The following is a 23,081-nucleotide window of genomic DNA, read 5'->3' as shown; positions in this document are numbered from 1 at the left end:
CTGGGTTCAATTCTCGGGGCCGACTCTTTTCTCTGTATACATCAATGATGTCGCTCGTACTGCTGGTGATTCTCTGATCCACCACTACGCAGACGACACCATTCTGTATACTTCTGGCCCTTCTTTGTACACTGTGCTAACTAACCTCCAGACGAGCTTCAATGCCATACAACTCTCCTTCCGTGGCCTCCAACTGCTCTTAAATGCAAGTAAAACTAAATGCAAGCTCTTCAACCGATCGCTGCCCGCTGCTGCCCGCCCGTCCAGCATCACTACTCTGGACGGTTTTGACTTAGAATATGTGGACAACTACAAATACCTAGGTGTCTGGTTAGATTGTAAACTCTCCTTCCAGACTCACATTAAGCATCTCCAATCCAACATTACATCTAGATTTAGCTTCCTATTTCGCAACACAACATCCTTCCCATATACTACCCATCACTATGACCTGTATGCTCTCATTGGCTGGCCCTCGCTTCATATTTGTAGTCAAACCCACTGGCTCCAGGTCCTCTATAAGTCTTTGCTAGGTAAAGCCCCGCCTTATCTCAGCTCACTGGTCACCATAGCATCATCTACCCGTAGCACGTGCTCCAGCAGGTATATTTCACTGGTCACCCCCAAAGCCAATCCCTCTTTTGGCCGCCTTTCCTTCCAGTTCTCTGCTGACAATGACGGGAACAAATTGCAAACATCACTGAAGCTGGAGACTCATATCTCCCTCTCTAACTTTAAGCACCGGCTGTCAGAGCAGCTCACGCCCCCACGTGTACATATCCCATCTGTAAATCGCCCATCCAGCTACCTCATCCCCATACTGTTATTTATTGTTTTTGCTCCTTTGCACCCCAGTATCTCTACTTGCACATTTAGAACCACCCAATTTACCTACCTCATCCCCAAACTGTTTTTATTTATTTACTTTTCTGCTCTTTTGCACACCAGTATCTCTACCTGCACATGACCATCTGATCATTTATCACTCCAGTGTTAATCTGCTAAATTGTAATTATTCGCCTACCTCCTCATGCCTTTTGCACACAATGTATATAGACTCTTGTTTTTCTTTTTTTCTACTGTGTTCTTGACTTGTTTATTGTTTACTCCATGTGTAACTCTGTGTTGTTGTCTGTTCACACTGCTATGCTTTATCTTGGCCAGGTCGCAGTTGTAAATGAGAACGTGTTCTCAACTAGCCTACCTGGTTAAATAAAGGTGAAATAAAAATATAATAAAAACATTAATCTTCTGCACATCTATTACTCCAGTGTTTAATTGTTAATAAATTGTAATTATTTTATCACTATGGCCTATTTCTTGCCTTACCTCCCTTATCTTACCTCATTTGCACACACTGTATGTAGACTTTTCTATTGTGTTATTGACCGTATGTATGTATGTTTATTCCACGTGTAACTCTTTGTTGTTTGTGTCGCACTGCTTTGCTTTATCTTAGCCAGTTCGCAGTAGTAAATGAGAACTTGTTCTCTACTGGCCTACCTGGTTAACTAAAGGTGAAATCAAATCAAATAAATAATCATTTGCTGTTCGTTTTTGTTGTTTTTCAGATCATTTTGTGCTCAGAGTAATTGTGTCAGTTCAACCTGCTGGAGTACAGAGCCAAATCAACAACAAATGTGTCACTGTACCAAAACCGTCAGAGCTCATTGTATGTGTGTCATCTTAGCCTGAGTAGTTCTCACTCCATCATGGCTGTACCATTTTGAGGAAAATGCGGGGATTATTAAAGACATTATTCTCACCTCAGCAGCTATTCTGTCTGAGTCACAATACAACAGAGACACCCCTGACTCATGTCAGATGTGGGATGCCCAGACTTGGGAGATGGAGTGTATCAGAAGACACTTAGCAGCCCGCACATTGAGCTTTTAGCTCTTTGTAATGTATTTTAATCATCAACCACTTCCCCCGTGGGCAGAGGATAGGCTACACTTGCCTCACGGCCAGACTGAAGGATTGTGTGTCAGTGATGCCACCACTCACAAATGCCAAAGAGTAGGAGGTCAGTGACGAAGTGCTGAAGCAACTTACCAATGGCTCGTATGCAAATGAAGGATATAATTAACAAAATAATGAAAATGGCAAAGATGTTAGTGATTCTGATTTCATGCAAGCCTTGATCAATAGACCTCATGCTTTAGCATATGGAACACATCAGGCGGGTTTGAGTTGCATTCAGGATTACCGTTGTTAATGATAAGCATTTTATTCAGCTGTGTTATATCTTTATGGAAGGAGTCACGCTGGAGTTCATGTTTGATCAAATGGATTACCCTTGGACGGTTTCCACTTTAAACTCCTATTTGCTGTGGAGTAGGACTTTATAATGTACTATATAGTATTGTTAATTTACAAAACTGTTCCCAGCACTTATCCCCCTGCCACCATATACAGTGCCTTGCGAAAGTATTCGGCCCCCTTGAACTTTGCAACCTTTCGCCACATTTCAGGCTTCAAACATAAAGATATAAAACTGTATTTTTTTGTGAAGAATCAACAACAATTGGGACACAATCATGAAGTGGAACGACATTTATTGGATATTTCAAACTTTTTTAACAAATCAAAAACTAGCACTAGCATGGCTAGCAACTCATCCAGGGCCTGAAGACTGGTTGACTGTAGTGGAATGAGATGTTCTGGGATAGAACAAATATGTCAAATGTGTAAGGGTCTCCGGGGAATAGTTTGGGACACGTTGATCTTCACATTACCGTCAGTGTTGATAGCTGTCTTGTGCTAATCATAACATATTCATCCACATTGTGGACTTTATAGTAGACCGAGCTTACACTCCCCATATATACAGTAGCTTGTTGCAATAAGCCTGAGCTTAGAGTCCAGGTTTTCCGGCTCTTGTATTTTCTTCAAAGGCAACTTAACATGACAGCGTTCTACAGCTATTACAGAGACATATGTATATTATATCCCCAGGATGCACCTTTTAGACTACTGCCCTGTTAACGATAGATTAAGTACCTTTCCTGAACTTCCTACTCATGGTAGAGAGCACGTTCTTCCTCTGAGGGATTTTGACCTTACAGTGGTGCTATACAGCACAATAGTCACCTCAATAGCAGTATGGAAATACATTCATGTTGATATGGTAAGGGTACTGTAGTGGTTTATAGTGAGAAATATATGCTTTGAAATTCTGCCATTGAATAGGCAGTATATACCTTAGTCAACCCCAACTGAAATGAGTGACTAAAATCTTTAGGACTTCCCAATTGCTTCCTGTTTACCTGATGCCCATCTATGATGGACCTAAGGGTTAAAGTACCCATCGCTTGACTTTTATTTTGAAAGTCATCACTTACCCAGGACTCGCCAATAATGTCATCCATTCGCTGCCATTATAATTGAATTCTGGCACATTTAATTACAAAATATTCAACCACGCTTACAAGCTCCTGTTCCTCTCCACAGCTCAGTCATATTAATGAATAACTATTAAACATGGGATTAAGATTGTAAGTCATGGTGTTAAATACTTTCTTCAGGGTTTGGTTGGTCGTGGGTAAAGTGAGGCCCAACCATTTGACGGTGCTCTTTGACTGCTTCCGAACTCAAGGGTTATCTGACATAATTATAAAGAGCAGCTGATTCAATCTTCCAAAGTGTATAGCTAATTAACACAGATTAAATTCTGTTTGACTCTGCAATGCGAATAAAGCACAAGGCCAATTGGAGAAGAGGGGGTTATTAGCCCACCTAAGGCCCTAGATTCTCATAGTTATGGATGTGGTCCCAAATCTCTCTCTCTCTCTATCTCTCACATCACTTATGTTGGTAATTATGTTGCAGCTGTGTGTTAATCTTGAGCCGCTTTCCCTTTCATTTGCTTCTGATTGTTGACAATATTTGGAGAACATTTGACTAATGGTTTTAAACAATAAGGTCATAATTTGCCAATTTAAGTCCATACAATGTGATTCTAATCATTTGTTTATCCTTATTCCCTCCAAAATATGCATTATTTTGCTGAACCCTATGGTGTTTTATCACGCTGATAAATGTATATTCTAACATTGGCCAGGTGAGGATGATGTGCAGGGAAGGATGTCAGACACAACAACATACTGGTACTGACGATACATTGCACTTATCAAAGATACAAAACAATCAGTAGTGTTGTTCTTGTACTAGTGTGGCTAAGCTACAGTAGTGTTGTTCTTGCACTAGTGCGGCAAAACTACAGTAGTGTTGTTCTTGTACTAGTGTGGCTAAGCTACAGTAGTGTTGTTCTTGTACTACTGTGGCTAAGCTACAGTAGTGTTGTTATAGTACTAGTGTGGCAAAGCTACAGTAGTGTTGTTCTTGTACTAGTGTGGCTAAGCTACAGTAGTGTTGTTCTTGTACTAGTGTGGCTAAGCTACAGTAGTGTTGTTCTTGCACTAGTGCGGCAAAACTACAGTAGTGTTGTTCTTGTACTAGTGTGGCTAAGCCACAGTAGTGTTGTTCTTGTACTAGTGTGGCTAAGCTACAGTAGTGTTGTTATAGTACTAGTGTGGCAAAGCTACAGTAGTGTTGTTATTGTACTAGTGTGGCTAAGCTACAGTAGTGTTGTTCTTGTACTAGTGTGGCTAAGCTACAGTAGTGCTGTTCTTGCACTAGTGCGGCAAAACTACAGTAGTGTTGTTCTTGTACTAGTGTGGCTAAGCTACAGTAGTGTTGTTATAGTACTAGTGTGGCAAAGCTACAGTAGTGTTGTTATTGTACTAGTGTGGCTAAGCTACAGTAGTGTTGTTATTGTTCTAGTGTGGCAAAGCTACAGTAGAGTTGTTATTGTACTAGTGTGGCTAAGCTACAGTAGTGTTGTTATTGTACTAGTGTGGCAAAGCTACAGTAGTGTTTTTATTGTACTAGTGTGGCTAAGCTACAGTAGTGTTGTTATAGTACTAGTGTGGCAAAACTACAGTAGTGTTGTTCTTGTACTAGTGTGGCTAAGCCACAGTAGTGTTGTTCTTGTACTAGTGTGGCTAAGCTACAGTAGTGTTGTTATAGTACTAGTGTGGCAAAGCTACAGTAGTGTTGTTATTGTACTAGTGTGGCTAAGCTACAGTAGTGTTGTTCTTGTACTAGTGTGGCTAAGCTACAGTAGTGCTGTTCTTGCACTAGTGCGGCAAAACTACAGTAGTGTTGTTCTTGTACTAGTGTGGCTAAGCTACAGTAGTGTTGTTATAGTACTAGTGTGGCAAAGCTACAGTAGTGTTGTTATTGTACTAGTGTGGCTAAGCTACAGTAGTGTTGTTATTGTTCTAGTGTGGCAAAGCTACAGTAGAGTTGTTATTGTACTAGTGTGGCTAAGCTACAGTAGTGTTGTTATTGTACTAGTGTGGCAAAGCTACAGTAGTGTTTTTATTGTACTAGTGTGGCTAAGCTACAGTAGTGTTGTTATAGTACTAGTGTGGCAAAACTACAGTAGTTTTGTTCTTGTACGAGTGTGTCAAAGCTACAGTAGTGTTGTTATTGTACTAGTGTGGCTAAACTAAAGTAGTGTTGTTATTGTACTAGTGTTGCTAAGCTACAGTAGTGAGCTTCACTGGTATTGTAACAGCACCATGGGAGAATGTACTTCATGGTATTTGATGTTTTCAACACCAGTGCATGCTCTGAGAGAGTTTTAGTTACGCAACCCTCAAGCTTATTAAAGAATAGGCCAGTGTCATGTTGCGCCTTGGCAGGCCATATGTCTGTAACCCATGCCATCTGGTATCCTTTACAAAAATGATTTTAATAATGGATAAAGCAAGAAGAGAATGTTCCAGGATTACCTTCTCATTACCACCGTCACCTATCTATTCGATTACTTGCAGACGCTCCCTTTAAAAAAGGTGGGTTAATTGCACACTCTAGCAACACAGCAAGTTAATTACATCTTTCCTTTAGGGAAGCGTTATTAGAAGACATAAGGCTTCATTAAAATGATGATTTAATAACTTTTCCATACACTTAACATTATGATGATTGTCTGTCATTTCATTCTTGATATCTGGGAAAGTCAAATATCAAAAGCCGCGCTGACATGTATGTAATATGTGCATGTTAACCCCTTAGTACTGTATTTGAGTGCGATCTTGTAGTTAACGATGGGGGGTGTGCTGCATGTTGTCTCTGTAGCGTGGAGTGTACTAGAATTAACGAGATGCGGCTCATGTGTGTGGAGTTGGTGGAGCTTCCGTTCAAGTCATGGCCAGGCCTGCATAGTTCAGAAGGAGAGTGTCAGGGACCATGGGCATCCATCTTCTGTTTTCATTGATTTCTACCCCACTAAATGAGTATGAAGATTTTCCATTTTGAAAGGCACTGTCTGAAAATGTCTAACGCAAGTCTTTATCCAATTGTGTCCTTCTACAGTAGAATTACCGTGACATCACTTTTTTGTTTCCAATTGGCATCAATGCAGCATTTACTTGGAAGTTTGAGTGTGAGTAGCATATATCAAATCATAGAATTCGTTTATTTTTGTCTACCGTGATGTCAGTCATATTCTTTTAGGTACATCGTATGAATCCAAAGCAACTATAACCAGTGTTTATAGTTGTAGCATTTTATTCTGAGCTGCAGGCTTCAGGGCAACCTACACTTAAGTGATAATGCCCTCGAAGCCAGTGTTTGGAGGATATATTGGCACGGGTGTTGTTAATTGGAAAAGCGTACCAATATATCCTCCAAACACCAGCTTCGAGGGAATTATCACTTTTATACAACGCTTTACCAACATATTCAAATAATGATTGACATATTTTCATAAAAGCTATTTGATTCATTTATTCATACTATGTCATCCTTCCACAAGATATAGTCCCAAAACAAATCTCAGGTTGCTAGAGACGCGACCCAGTCATTCATTCAAAATGTTCCATTGCCATATTGGCTGGCAATGTTTTTATCCCTTGCTTGGTGGCTAGCCAACTATGGCTAACTTACAGACACATCAAAAAGTGCAGCCAGAATAATAGAAAGTAGCTTAATTTGCATTTCTTTAAGCTGTTTTCTAGTGACATTTCTTTTGATACATGCATAACAATAAGCTGAGGAGGCTCGATTTCGCCTGGTTTAGAAAATGTGCTCACTCGTCAGGATACTGTTGTTCAGAGGAGCTAGCCAACATAGCTACAGTAACACAATCATTTTAAAAAATACATTTTTCAATTGACATTTTTTGTATATATCTATAAATATGATGCCAGCTTAATCGTGATTTCGACTGGCTGAGAAACATTGCCTGCCTGTCTGTCTTGTCCCGACTTCCAACATGTTCATTACTATGGGACAGCAGGAGATCGAATTTGAATATTGAAACAATGTTGCAAATGTCTGAGAGACAGGCAGCAAGGTTTATACAAATCTCTGGTGTTGAACACTAAATGTTAGTCTAAAAGAAATGTGAGATAATGTCTAGATGTATTTTACAGTGGAGATCAAGTTCATAAGTTGTTTAGCTGTCTTTCTTGGTGTGGCAGGGTAGCCTAGTGGTTAGAGTGTTGGACTAGTAACCGAAAGGTTGCAAGTTCATATCCCCGAGCTGACAAGGTACAAATCTGTCATTTTGCCCCTGAACAGGCAGTTAACCCAGGCCGTCATTGAAAATAAGAATTTGTTCTTAACTGACTTGCCTAGGTAAAGGTAAAATTAAAATAAATAGCTGGGCTGATGAGACAATGGATTGTGTAGTCAGATGGAACAGAGTAAATGGGCACTTTAACATCATAGATTTAGCCGGTGGCAACTTGTGGAATAGACACCGTCTGGAATGTGGTTCTAACCAATCAGCATTCAGGATTCGACCCACCGGTTGTATAAATATGAATGTACAAGACAACCAAACATGAGAATCCAGCTCCCATGATAGAACCCAATGTATTTGTTGATGATTACATTTAATTTAGTTCCATTGTGAGTTAATTCCTCTCCTTTTTTTCCAGATCACATTTTTACGCTTTGATTACGGTCTTTAAAGAGCTTTGATAATTGCAGTCCAAACAAAGAGGCCATCTTGGAACATCCGGCTGGAGCGCAGGGACACTTTTGAGTGTAAACAGCCATGGCATTACGTGGGGTGATGGTAGCACAAAGGCCACATCAAACATACTCTGAAGACCTTCCAGTGGAGATATGGGCCAGGCCAACTTCACAAATGATTTTTATTGGTTCATTGCATAGGGGCAAAGTTTTTTTTATCTAAATCCTCAAACTACTTGGGCTAAAAACAAACATCAGGAAATAGGAAGTGCCTGCCTTTTGAGGGTTTTGGGGTTTTGTTCAAGCCTCCTCCATAGGCTTACTGCGCTTAGCTCTGCTTTAGTTGTGTGACCTGGAATGCTATTTACTTCAGATGAATACCTCTTAGAAATAATACATGACAGTGAGTTCCATTGCATTTCTCTGGGGTGGGTTTATCACCATAAGGGTTAGATGGGCCAAACATTTCATACTCTGTCGGCTGTGCTCTCTGTCACTATCATCTTTCACTGGGATAATCATTTTTTGTGATTGAGTCGGCATACGAATTCTGTTGAGCTTGGATTTTTCAGTCTAAACAGATGCGTAATGACGAGTTACACACAATCCAAAGAGCATAAACAATCAATTATTGTAGTAAATTATGTTGAATACTTATTTTTTATGGAAGTGAGCTAGTTGACATTTATTATTGCTGTGAATGTTACAATTGTCAAGTCTCTGTGACATGCGATTATTCTCAATTTTAAAGATGTCTTGAAAAGCATCAACTTTTAATGTGAATATGCATAAATGTTTCTTAATCTATTGGTGTGGCACGTTATATTTTACTGACGCCTTATAAAAGGGAAATAGTAGTGGAATGGTTGTTTAAACATCAATGGATTTCTTAATTAAATGAATCTCCCATTGAATCTCAATTATTAAACATGGTCATTTCCTTCCGGATGCAACTGAATATTGAACAGCTTCTACAGTATTGCCTATGTGGATGTTTGTGTGAGAAGAAGTACTGTTCACAATCGACTGAGAAAGGGAGGAGGGAGAGAGAGAAGGAGAGAGAGGGAGAGGGAGAAAGCTGTGGTGACCCATGGAAGATACCTGGGGAGTGATTGCAATCTCCTGCAAGCTCATTTGGCATTCATACACTCAGACAGTGAATAGGGCGGCCGGCCTGTATTATCAAATGAGCGCTGCAGCAATATGAGCCTACATTTTTATGTAGCACTCAGTCTCAGGGACAACGCTCAGCAAGCCACCCTTAGGTCATCCCAGAGATGCGAGAGCCAAGACCACTTGGGGAGAATGGGGAAACACTATGGTGAAGTCGTGCTGGGCAGGGTGGCAATGTGTGTTGGCTGTGACTATGTGAGACAAAAGCCATACACTCTGGCACGTCATAGTTACTCATGCATTACGTCAATGGCCCCGGGTTATTTTGCAAAGCTAAGAGCAGCATCCAGAGGCCGAAAGGCCCCATGTGTTTTGAGTGATTATATGGAAATTAGGTTAATCAAGAAATGATAACTATAACTATAATGCGAGAAGACTATGTTGGAATACTTTATTTACACCTGCTTGTGGTGAAATATTACATGTGGAATTCAACACTTTAACAAATAATATCTATCCGTTTCCAAGTGCCAATCCATTTTGCATGCTTGTCAAGGTCTTCTCCCAGCAACCACCAGTGTAACAAGGTCTTCTCTCAGCAACCCCCACTGTTTCAACTGTCATATGGCTCTTCAACATGTTCTGTATGCATAATCAGAGTAGTAGTATCAAACCCACCTACGATCAACATGTACTGTACTCAGAATCAGAGTAGTGGTATCAGACCCACCTATGATCAACATGTACTGTACTCAGAATCAGAGTAGTGGTATCAGACCCACCCATGCTCAAAATGTACTGTATGCAGAATCAGAGTAGTGGTATCAGACCCACCTAGGATCCAACCTGGCCTTAATTTGTGTCTAAATGTCTTGTCAGTGTAGCATTTTGCTGTCATCAGAGCAGCTCTTCTAGCTTGTTCTGCCCATGATGATAGTGCACTCTGTACATAATAGCTTTTCTATGCACCGGACTCAGGTGAGGGAGCACAATCATGAGCCTGCTCTTGTCCTGATTAGAAGCACTCTCCATAATTCACTGTGCTATTTCACTGGTGGACAGAGAAGTGTGTGTGTGTGTGTGTGTGTGTGTGTGTGTGTGTGTGTGTGTGTGTGTGTGTGTGTGTGTGTGTGTGTGTGTGTGTGTGTGTGTGTGTGTGTGTGGTACTTGCGGGCAGGAGGGGTGTGTGTGTGTGTGGTACTTGCGGGCGGGAGGGGGGGATATTGGTCACACATGTATGACATACTTACTACATACAGTACCAGTCAAAAGTTTGGACACACCTACTCATTCATTTTTATTATTGACTACATTGTTGATTAATAGTGAAGACATAAAAACTATGAAATAACACATCATGTAGTATGTAGTAACCCAAAAAATTGTTAAACAAGTCAAAATAACACAACTGATTGACTCAAAAACATTAAGGGAAGAAATTCCACAAATTAACTTTTAACAAGGCACACCTGTTAATTGAAATGCATTCCAGGTGACTACCTCATGATGCTGGTTGAGAGAATGCCAAGAGTGTGCAAAGCTGTCATCAAGGGTGGCAACTTTGAAGAATCTCAAATATGAAATATATTTGTATTTGTTTAACACTTTTTTAGTTACTACATGATTCCATATGTGTTATTTCATGGCGTTGCTGTCTTCACCACAATTCTACAATGTATAAATAAAAACCCTGGAATGATTAGCCGTGTCCAAACTTTTGACTGGTACTGTATGTGTACAGCATAATATGTTAGTATTATTATTGCATTATAGATGTGGGCCAAACAGTTATGTTTTCATATGTAGTCAATAAAATGGGATATGAAAAAATATATATATATATCATAATAATAATAATCGTGTAGTAGCAATTTAAACATGATTGTTTAGTAGACATCTTTAATTCTTCACTGTATACCGTAATGACGGCATGTTTGTGTTTCCTAAACTTTTTAATGCTGTATTTGTGCTCGCAGGGAGTCATGCTGATTATTCTCATTACAGTTCAGTTTAGTGCACGTCATGACACACCTGATGAAGCGGGAATAGTCTTTTCACAACCTGTTTCACAATCTGTCTATAAAGAGCAGTGGATTCCATGGGAATTATTGTAAATACCTTCTGCCCCTTCAATGAATATTTTACATATTAATATAGTATACCATACATATACAATCATATTGTTTATATTATTTTATAATCCGGTACAAAATTCCACCAAATGTTTTAAGACGTAGTTTATGCAGTAGACTTTATTTAAATTCCTCCCAGTATTCCCACTTGCTTTTTAAATATATCTTTACAGTTGTCATATTACATATTGTCTATCAAGTCTATGTTGTTGGGAGCTGATATGAACTGACCACTGCCTACAGACTGTGGCCTCCTAGTGGTCAGGAGGACAAGCAAACTACAATGCAGTATATATGATGCAGGGGATGCGCTGTATTTGTATCCACAGTAAGTTTGGTATACTTAAGAGTGTCAGATAAAATACACATTACAGGTGAAGGAATAAGGCTTCAGCCCATCCTATTACCACCCTACTCTCTTCTCCTGAAGACCTGAGCAGACACATCTTGACTCCAGATGCTACTATTTCAGAGTGTAATTGATTTGATTCTTCCACCATTTGTTTTGACACCATTTAAATGAATGTTTAAATTGGATTTTAAAAATGTATTAACCTCCCGGACCTTCATTTATTAGCCTTCGCAGCTTTTGTGATAATCTGTATAATTACCAGCCTAATGTTCTCCCCATTAGGTTGTGCCCTCCAACAATTTCTACTTGTTGATCGTGTTCACTATTAATTGTGTTTGGACTTTGGAAATTCTCATGCATTTCCCATCATGTTTTTTCTTCCATTAACATTGTGCAGCTTGTGTGTTCTTTGAGATATGAGGGGTTGTGTGTAGGAAAATCAATACAATCATGCTCATTGTTTCACTGCATAAGGGTCAGAGAAACCGACAATATGCTCCTGTCTAAACAATAGAGCTGTTTCTATATGAAGAAAAAACACAGAGATGGAAATAGATGGAACATCTTTGATTAAAAAAGGTTGAATTCGGTTTAGCAAAAACACATGTCGCTTGTGGACTTCATGAAAGCATTGTTGTTAGCAATAGATTTGTCATATTCCCTAAATTGTATTGCACTATCAATTCCTCACTTGACAATATGAATGTACAGTGCCTTCATAATGTATTCGCAACCCTTGACTTATTCCTCATTTTGTTGTGTTACAGCCTAAATTCAAAATGTATTAAACAGATGTTTTTTTTCACCCATCTATCTACACATAATACCACATAGAAAATATGTTTTGGAAATGTTTGCAAATATATTAAATATGAATCAATACATGTTAGAATCACCTTTGACAGTGATTACTGCTGTGAGTGTTTTTCTGCATAAGTCTCTAAGAGCTGTGCACACCTGGAATGTACAATATCATTATTTTTTTATATTCTTCAAGCTCTGTCAAGTTGGTTGTTGATCACTGATTTTCAAGGCGATTTAAGTCAAAATTGTAACTAGGCCACTCAGGAACATTCAGTGCTGTCTTGGTAAGCAACTCCAGGATATATTTGGCCTGGTGTTTTTGGTTATTGTCCTGCTGAAAGGTGAATTTGTCTCCCAGTCTCTGTTAGAAAGCAGACTGAAACAGGTTTTCCCGTATAATTGTTCCTGTGCTTAGCTCTAGTCTGTTTATTTTCCTCCTAAAAACAAACTCACTTGCATATGACAAGCATACCCATAACATTATGCAGCCACCACCATGCTTGAAAATAGGAGGAGTAGTACTAAGTGATGTATTGGATTTGTATTCAGGACATGAAGTTCATTCCTTTGCCACATGTTTTGCAGTTTTACTTTGGTGTGTTATTGCAAACACGATGCATGTTTTTGAATATTTCTATTCTGTGCAGGCTTCCTTCTTTTCACTCTGTCAATTAGATTCGTATTGGGGAGTAACTGCCATGTTGTTGATCCATCCTCAGTTTTCTGAGAATCGCAACTATTAAACTCTGTAACTGTTTTAAAGTCACCATTGGCCTCATGGTGAAATCCCTGAGTGGTTTCCTTCCTCTCCGGCAACTGAGTTAGGAAGGACACCTGTGTCTTTGTAGTGTATGGGAGTTCTTCACCATGCTCAAGGGGACATTAAATGTCTGCTTTTCTTTTTGTTGACATCTACCAATAGGTGCCTTTCTTTGCGAGGCATTGGAAAACCGCCCTGGTCTTTGTGGTTGAATCTGTGTTTGAAATTCACTGCTCAACTAAGGGAACTTACAAATAATTGTATGTGAGGGGTACAGATATGAGGTTGCCATTAAAAATTCATGTTAAACACTATTATTTCACACAGAATTAGTCCATGTACATTATTATGTTACTTGTTAAGAACATTTTTACTCCTGAACTTATTTAGTCTTCCCATGACAAAGGGGTTACAGACAATTCAGCTTTTCATTTCAAATGTATTTGTAAACATTTCTAAAAACATAATTCGCATTATGGGCTATTGTGTGTTGGCCAGTTTAACTAAATCTATATTTAATCAATATTAAATTCAGGCTGTAACAACACAATTTGGAAAAATTCAAGGGGTGTTTCAGAAGGCACTGTACATTGGTGAAGCCCCATTGCATAGCTGCTGCTCATGGACTTGTTTGTCTTAGAGATTTTACACTTAATATATAGAAATCATTCTATATCCACTGAAGTCCTTGGTTAGAATAATTATCAGATAGCCTCCACAGACTTATCATAGAGGCAGTTTCCTTTCTTCTCCACTCTTCTCCCTTCGTCAGTTTGCTTTGGCTAAAACACAACCAAAGAGGGCAGACTGTTTGAACTGATTGTGGTGTGAGAAGACAACCTATGTAACAAATGACTTTTGGCAATTTGTTCTTCAATTCTGAGAATTAACCAATGGAAGATAATGGCGAAGTTGTGCTTGTATGTTGACTAAGTGAGCCAGTGGACATAGGGGTGTGATCGCAATAGAAAGAAAGGATGATTCAGGATGTTGAAAATGAGGCATTTGCATCAGAGAATCTAATATGTCCTTCATTTTTATTGAGATAAGATGCCAGTCAATTTCACCACAATAGTAAAATTATGTTATGTAAGATTCCATTTATAATCCCAAAATAATTTCATTCAAAAGATGTCTTACACATGTGTATTGACACCCATTAAGGTTTTCACATATTCCTTATTTTTACCAATTTATGCTCTCTAATTGTGCGTTCTTTCTGTCTGCTTTTCCTCTCTTTCTTGTAGAGCCGTGACAGAATGGTTGACTGTATGAGCAAAGTCATGCTGCACACAGCCCTCTCATGCTGGCAACCGTTCCTGGGACTGGCTCTAGTGGCCGTCTTTGTGGGTTCTGCCCTGGGATGTCCCGCCCGCTGTGACTGCTCAGCCCAGAGCAAGTCGGTCCTGTGCCACCGCAAACGCCTATCGAGCATCCCAGACGGCATCCCCATCGAGACCAGGATCCTGGACCTGAGCAAGAACAAGCTGCAGGCCGTCAACCCGGACGACTTTGCCCCCTACCCTGGACTAGAGGATCTGGACCTCAGTGGGAACATTATCAGCTATGTGGAGCCGGGGGCCTTCAACCCTCTGTACAGCATGCACTCGCTCAGTCTCAAAAGCAACCGCATCAAGCTTATTCCCCTGGGGGTCTTCACAGGCTTGTCCAACCTCACACGGCTGGATGTCAGCGACAACAAGATCGTCATCCTGCTGGACTACATGTTCCAGGACTTGCACAACCTGAAGTTCCTGGAGGTGGGTGACAATGACCTGGTGTGCATCTCCCACCGGGCCTTCAGTGGACTGCTGAGCCTACAGACACTAACCCTGGAGAGATGCAACCTGACGGTGGTGCCCACTGAGGCCCTGTCCCATCTGCACAACTTGGTCAGACTTCACCTCCGATACCTCAGCATCAGCACATTGCACGCATACTCCTTCAAGAAGCTTTTCCGGCTGCGCCACCTGGAGATTGACAGCTGGACCTCGCTGGACAGTGTGCCTGCCAACACACTACACAGCCTCAACCTGACCACGCTTTTCATCACCAACACTAACCTGTCCACCTTCCCATACCAGGCCCTAAAGCACCTGCACTACCTAACACACCTCAACCTGTCCTTCAACCGCATCAGACACATCGAGGGGGGAATGCTGTTTGAGTTGGTGCGCCTGAGGGAACTTCATCTAGTTGGGGCCCAGTTGTCGACCATTGAATCGTACGCATTTCAGGGCCTCCGGTGGCTCAAAGTCCTCAACGTCTCCCACAACCATTTGAACACCCTGGAGAAGGGTGTCTTCCAAGCCCCTGAGGCTCTGGAGGTCCTCTTGATCGACGACAACCCCCTGGTGTGCGACTGTCGCCTCATGTGGATCCTGCAGAAAAGGCACTCCATCTTCTTTGGCGACTCGCAGCCAGAGTGCAGCACCCCTGAGGGTATCCGCGGCAGGCCTTTCAGGGAATTCAAGGAGACCCTGCTATCCTATTACGTGACATGCACCAAGCCAAAAATCCGGGAGAACAAGACACAGACGATAGCAGTGGACGAGGGCCAGTCAGTGAAACTACACTGCAGTGCTGAAGGAATCCCCAGGCCGGTGGTGTCGTGGCTGTCCCCACGCCGGCACCTCCTCACCAACAAGAGCTACGGTAGAGTCAAAGTCCACAACAATGGGACGCTGGAGATCAAGGTGGCCGAGGTGCAGGACGGTGGCGTGTACCTTTGCATGGCAACCAACACGGCGGGTAACGACTCATTGATGGCCTCCCTAGCAGTGAAAAGCCTGGGGTCGCTCTACGCAAACAGGACCCAGTACTACACAGATCCCAGCAATGCCACTACCAATGGGACTAGCAACGTGACCTACGGCTTGGACCTAAAGACTATCTTAGTGTCGACAGCAATGGGATGTTTCACATTCCTGGGGGTGGTCTTGTTCTGCTTTCTGCTACTGTTCGTTTGGAGCCGGGGCAAGGGAAAGCATAAAAACAACATAGATATTGAATATGTCCCTCGGTCCAAGTCTAATGGCACCTCTGTAGATGGAGGGGCAGAGGGACAAGCTGGACCTCATCGCTTTAACATGAAAATGATCTAACATGGTTTGTGAATCTGGGAATCCATATGTTGGGAATGCTCTAAGGATTATGTATTTGTATTGCAAATGGAACAACATTTCCCACTACTTCAGGAGAATGCTACTGGGCAATTCCATGGTAACAGAGTGATGCTGAGGCTCAGATTTTTCTCTTTGAAATGTATGCCAAACAAAAACCAATGATTGCAAAGTTAAACAAACCCCACAACTCTATGCACAAGAACAAGTTTTATTAATTTCCACAGTCATTTTTACAAACACACTTGAAGAACAGTGCAGATGCAACGTTTGGTAACAGAATGACGGCACCAACAGCACAAATCATTCTGTGGCCAAACTTTGCATCTGCACTGTTCTTCAATGAAATGTATTTTTGTAAAAATAAAAAAAATATTTCAAAAAATTGTTTAAAGCAGTTCTTGTGCATAGAGTTATATGGGTTGTTTAACTTTGCAATCATTGGTTTTTGTTTGACATACATTTTCTAGGTAACATTGAAGTACCTTACTGTGATTGTTTTCAAGAAAAGACATTTCTCAAGCAAGGATTTTGCTAGGACTGTCTGGGAGTGGTCTAAGTGGAGAGGGGAAAACTGAAAATGAGCTTTTATTGGCAGAGAGGTTTGTAACTCTTTCTTATTGGTCTATTAACTAATTTAACACCAGGTGTTGTCACCAGAATGGCCAAAACTCCATTCCACCAAAACAGCTTAAATTTCTCTACACTAAAAAGGCATTACCATACTTTTCACAATTTCACAGTATTATTTCAACCTCATAGTGTGGAAATATATATACTTTTTTGACTGCACTGGGCCCTTTAAAGTGAAGAAATCAGAGTATCAGGATCACCCTTTGGTTTACTAGGAATGGAAAAAGTACTACAGAGTGCCATAACAGGACACGGGAGTGCAATCCCCAACTATGGCATCTTATTGGATACAATGCCAGGACATTGTGACAAATGTTCTTGCTGTTGCTAGTGAGCTTGTCCACAACGGATCCTCCGAAATGATCTGAATCTCTACCCAGGGGACCCGAAAGGAACAGGTGTCATAATCAAGCTTTTGAAATTCTATTTACATGCCCAAGTACAGGATTGGTTTTAAAGACACTACAGAACCGTGTACAGTACACATTTGTATCTAAAGGTATTACTCTTATTGGTTTGGTCTTGCACCATGCTTACTCACCAAACAGATTGATGAAACAGAGCATTCCCTCCAAACATAATCTTTGCATATATGTACTTAATGCTTCATTATGTACAGGTATGTACACACTCATTTAAACAAACTGTTCATAGCAATACTCATGGGATGCAATGTCAGCCAAAATCTCAATTCCCCCACCGAACAAGCAAAATGGTAACTTTTCACTCATGAAATTGTCCATGAATATAGGAAAGGGCTTCTACAGGATTGCAATGTCACACTGGAGAAAATGTATCCCTGTTCCCCAAATATACACCTAGATATTGAAGATATTTTTGTTTATTGTCAACCATAAAGGAAAAATATTTTATTTATCAAAGTGGTTTGAGGGTTTTACAAAAGTGAGCATCATAACACTTTTCCGGGAGAAATAATCACATTTGATGATTTAGAAGTTGACATATTGGTCAGAGAACCTACATGGACCACTTTTCTGTCTTTTTCTTGTCTCTTTTTATTCCTTTGACTGTAACCTTTGCCTGATGGCAAAATATGTGTCCAGCTTACTACAGTGAAGTTGTCATCTTTTCTCCCCAGTAAAACATTTGGACTTTGTTGTGGTAGTTCCTCATTTTTGTTGTTGAATCATTTAGATTGTGAAAAGTTCAAAGTAAAATAAAAAAAAATCATGTATGTGAAATAAAATAATATTTATTTGTACCATTTAGTGTGTCTATATATTTACTGCAATGAAGCAAAAGAGGATCTTGATCAGTATAAGATATGCCTGTTGAACATCTGGAAACAGCATAGTAACATTAGCATATGGTTGAATACAATTGTTAAAATAGAACATATCAAATATCAATCACTGGCATCAAGAGAACTGTCTTACAATGTATGTTAATTCGAAGGGTTATTTGTATTTCTACAAAATCAGATGAAGTTGACAAGTCCATTCAAGGAACGAGATCTGCAGAAACACAACTACGACAGATCACAGGTTGAGAAAATGAAATGATTTGGGGCATTGCCTTTCCAGAATGTACAATTAGGCACACATTCTCCCTTTTACTCAAACCATAACCTTTGAATATTACCTTTTTATCATGCAAAAAAAGTCTGATATCTCCCCCTAACCTTTCAAATCAGAAGAAGGAACAGGGCAAAATGTCTAGTCCCTAAGTCTGGACAGCATGATGTTGCAGGTAGTGTGCACCAGGAGGAAGGCACTATCAGAGGTGTAATCTGGAGGAATGCAGTTAACCTTCTGACACAGTCCAGATGAGCACCTGGAGGCGTTACATTTATCACTGAGATGAAGACTGCAAACCGGAGGGGTATCCTGGGTTAAGAAGATAGCAGATTGCAATGCTACAGGAGATACAATGCTGCCCAATTCACTATATTCACAAGACTGATTTATTACGTTGTTCTCTATTTAATGTGTGCCAGTGTTTTTCCTCTGTCTATATATGTTTACATCCTATTATCCTGCTTTACAGTTAATGTTGCCTGTGTTGTTAGCTTGAAAATGTAATTTCATGTCATGATTTTAACTATTTTACCCCATTTTTCTCCCAAATTTCGAGCTTGTCTCATCGCTGCAACTCTACAACGGGCTCGGGAGGTGAAGGTCGAGTCATGCGTCCTCCGAAACATGATCAAACCGAGCTTCTTAACACCAGCCCGCTTAACCCAGAAGCCAGCAGACAAGGAGTCGCTAGAGCCCGATGAGCCAAGTAAAGCCTCCCCAAACCTGGATGCTGGGCCAATTGTGCACAGCCCTATGGGACTCCTGATCACAGCTGGTTGTGATACAGCCAGGATCAATTCTGGGTCTGTAGTGATGTCTCTAGCACTGTGATGCAGTGCCTTAGACTGCTGCGCCACTCGGGAGGCCCCATGGGTAAACATTTTAATACAGCACAATAAACATTTAGAGAATATCATGCATCAGTTAAGTTTAGCACGTGTCACTTTGCTTGTGACCTTGCTGTACATTTGTTTTACCATAATTAACCATATAGTTGTTTTTACATTTATTTTTTACATTTATGTCCTTTCTCTTCACTTTATACTGTTTATGCAATCACTATAACCACTTTCATGGGCTTTTTTGGCTGTGTTCACAGCCCTATTCTGATATTTTTTCCACTAATCGGTCTTTTGACCAATCGCATCAGATCTTTTCACATCAGCTCTTTTTCAGGGCTGATTTGAATGGTCAAAAGACCAATTAGTGAAACATATATCAGAATTGGTCTGCCTGTGTAAATGCAGCCTTTGTTTCAATGTCCTCAATCCCATGGGTCTCTTGTGAAATCAGAACACCAAAGGGTCTTGCACTTCCTAAAATACAAAATAAATGAGGTTGAGTTTGTAGGCCAGTGATGGCCACATTCTGTGTTTGGCACATAGAGCTGTGCTAGATGAAACCTGTACTACAAATGGATCCCCCACTTTGACCACCATTTCACTTCTCTCCACAGTCACTGAAATAAACTTAAAAGCTGGGCCATATGATTGTATGAGGATGTTTTTGCTCAGATGGCACCCTGCAGAAATGTGTCAGTGAGCGACAGGGGTCTCCCTTAAACCCCATGACACTCTGTCCTGTTGGGGCTATGAACTGCCAATCCAGGTGATGTACTCATCTGTTAAGACCCCCTGGAGCAGTATCAGAAATACACCCCACCAGACAGCCCACCACAGTGCCTTTGTTCACATGCCATGTTTTAGCAGTGCCTCTTTGTAACCAATGCTAAGAAGTCATTTTTTCTTCATTTGTTTTACCTCTGATGTTAGAATATCTCTTTCCCAGGGGAAAGGGAAGGGACAATCTTTTGAACTATTTCAAAATGTATTTATCAACTGCATTATCATTTTGGTAAAGGTTATGGAGGATAGAGTCAATGAAGCCATTAATTGTTATTGCTCTTGACAAGATATTTGGCAATGGGGCTATTAAACCTCAAGGTTTTCCTTTATATCAACACATCTAACCCAATGTAGTCAGTACGCTTATGGGGACGCTCTCAAACTTTCACTATTCACAAATGCAAAGAGGTATGTATATTTCCTGCAACATGTCTCTGTTTGTTTTCTTGATGTAGTCAAACGTACACATTCAGAATGAAATTTCAGCAGCATTTCATCTCACAGCAGCTACCATTGACATGATTCAACGTTCCCCATGTACGACAGAGCTTACAAACAGAATAATCATTGCCTCTGCAGGACTCGAGACATGCTGCTACGAACTTACCCCTGCACATTGACTCGGTACTGGTACTCCTTGTATATAGCCTCATTATTGTTTTTATTGTGTTATTATTTATTTAATTTTTTTCAAATATTTGTCTTACTTTTTAACTCTGCGCTGCTGGGAATGGGCTCATAAGTAAGCATCTCAGTGTAAGTCTACTCCTGTTGTATTCGGCGCATGTGACCAATACGATTTGATTTGATATCACCATGGGGACACAACAGATAGCATAATATGTGAACGGTCTTCGCTGTGTAAGGGGAAGGAATGTAAAGATGTGGGAGGAAAGGGAGGGGGATGGGATACCCAACATTGATATCAAATAGTCCTAGAGTGAGGCTGGCAGTTACCGCAGTCTGGGCAGATGTAAGCGGGGTAGATTGCGTGCTGTGTGCTTTCATTAGGTGAGCTTTCATACATTCCCTCATGGTGTGCTTCCCTGCCAAATGAGCTCCCTTGTGATCCCACTGCTGTTCCACCCTTCGACCCACTACCAGCTGTACTGGTGGGAAACGTGTAGAGTCAAATTGTGTGTTTTTTCTTTAAATAATTATTCAAGCTCCGTCAATATGTTGGGGATCATGGCAAGACAGTCATTTCCAAGTCCTGCCATAGATTCTCAAGAAGATTTATGTCAAAACTATAACTTGGCAACTCAGGAACATTCACTGTCTTCTTGGTAAGCAACTCCAGTGTAGAGTTGGCCTTGTTATAGGGTATTATCCTGCTGAAAGGTAAATTCATTTCCAAGTCTCTGGTGTAAAGCAGTGAAGCAGGTTTTCCTCTAGGATTTTGCCTGTGCTTACGTCCATCCCGTTTCCTTTTATTCTGAAAAAGTCCCCAGTCTTTGCTGATGTCAAGCATGTCCATACTGTCACGGATTAATAGGAGTGGAAGGCAGGAGTCAGGTGCAGAGGGTTCGAGAAAAATAGGCACTTTATTCCGGCACAGACGGTCATGCCCAAACACAGGGCGGAAAACACTGACCAACCCAAAACACAGGGTAAAACGGTCCGGAGCACAAAACCACAGCCAACACTAAACGTGAACACAAAATAATCCCGCACAAACTAGAGCGGGCCTAACAAGCTTAAATAGGCTAGAAAATCTAGAAAACACAAATAGGAACAGGTGCAACTAATAAGACTAAACTAACAGAAAAGGAAAAAGGGATCGGTGGCGGCTAGTAGGCCGGTGACGACGACCGCAGAGCACCGCCCGAACAGGCAGGGGAGTCAACTTCAGCGGGAGTCGTGACAAATACCATGATGCAGCCACCAGCATGCTTGAAAATAAGTAAGCAGTTACTCGGTGATGTGTTGGATTTGCCCCAAACAGGGCTTTGCATTTAGGTCAAAAAGTTTATTCATTTGCTGTATTTTTTAACAGTATTACTTTAGTGGCTTGTTATTATACATATGCATGTTTTGGAATATTTTTTCAGTATATTCTTTTCACTGTCATTTAGGTCACTGGTGGAATCACTGCAATGTTGTTGTTTCATCCTCAGTTTTCTCCCATCACAGCCATTGAACTCTGTAGCTGTTTTAAAATCAGCAATGGCCTCATGGTGACATCCCTGGGCAGTTTCTTTTCTATCCTGCAGCTCAGTTCAGAAGGAAAACAGCATCTTTGATGTGTATGGCTGGTTTAATACATAATCCACAGCATACTTATTAGCTTGACCATGCTTAAAGAGATGTTCAATGTCTGATTTGTTATTGTTACCCATCTACCAATCACTGCCCTTCTAAATGAGGCTTTCGAAAAGCTCCCTGATCTTTGAATTTGAATGTGTGCTTGAAATGTTATACTTGACTGAGGGACCTTAAAGTTGTTGTGTGTATGGGGGACAGAGGAAGGATTAGTCATTTAATAATCATGTCAACCCCTTTTATTTCACACAGAGTGAGTCCATATAACTTATTATGTGATTTGATAAGCCACATTTGACTTTTGAACTTAAATGTAGGCTAAACAAAGGGTGTGAATACGGATGCAATGTTAATATTGTAATTATCATGTTTTAGTCATCTTAAAAAATATATATATAGTATTTCTTCCACTTTGACATTCCAGAGTAGTTTTTGTAGGTTGATAAAAAATGACAATTAAATCAATTTTAATTACGACTTTGTAACACAGTAAAATGTGAACAAATCCAAGGGCTCTGAATACTTTTGCAAGGCACAGTATGTACAGTACCAGTCAACAGTTTGGACACACCTAATCATTCAAGGGTTTTTCTTCATTTTTACTATTTTCTACATTGTAGAATAATTGTGAAAACATCCAAACTATGAAATAACACACATGGAATCATGTACTATCCAAAAAAGTGTTAAACAAATCCAAATATATTTTATATTTGAGATTCTTCAAAGTAGGCACACTTTGCCTTGA

General features: G+C 40.5%; 1 protein-coding gene across 2 annotated transcripts in view; it reads left to right on the top strand.

Moving 5' to 3' along the window:
• Positions 1–18,096, top strand: part of LOC110488917 (leucine-rich repeat and immunoglobulin-like domain-containing nogo receptor-interacting protein 2) — a 318,223-nt gene extending 300,127 nt beyond the window's left edge. For both annotated transcript variants that reach the window (XM_021561383.2, XM_021561382.2), the window contains one exon: positions 14,401–18,096. In XM_021561383.2, coding sequence (XP_021417058.1) covers positions 14,413–16,257 — 1,845 coding nt within the window. In that variant the 5' untranslated portion in view covers positions 14,401–14,412 and the 3' untranslated portion in view covers positions 16,258–18,096. The remainder of the gene's footprint in view (positions 1–14,400) is intronic.
• The last annotated feature ends 4,985 nt before the right edge of the window (positions 18,097–23,081 follow it).

This window comes from Oncorhynchus mykiss, chromosome 14, assembly GCF_013265735.2.
Source record: "Oncorhynchus mykiss isolate Arlee chromosome 14, USDA_OmykA_1.1, whole genome shotgun sequence".
Lineage (NCBI taxonomy): Eukaryota > Metazoa > Chordata > Actinopteri > Salmoniformes > Salmonidae > Oncorhynchus > Oncorhynchus mykiss.
This window is presented reverse-complemented; position numbering and strand designations above follow the sequence as displayed.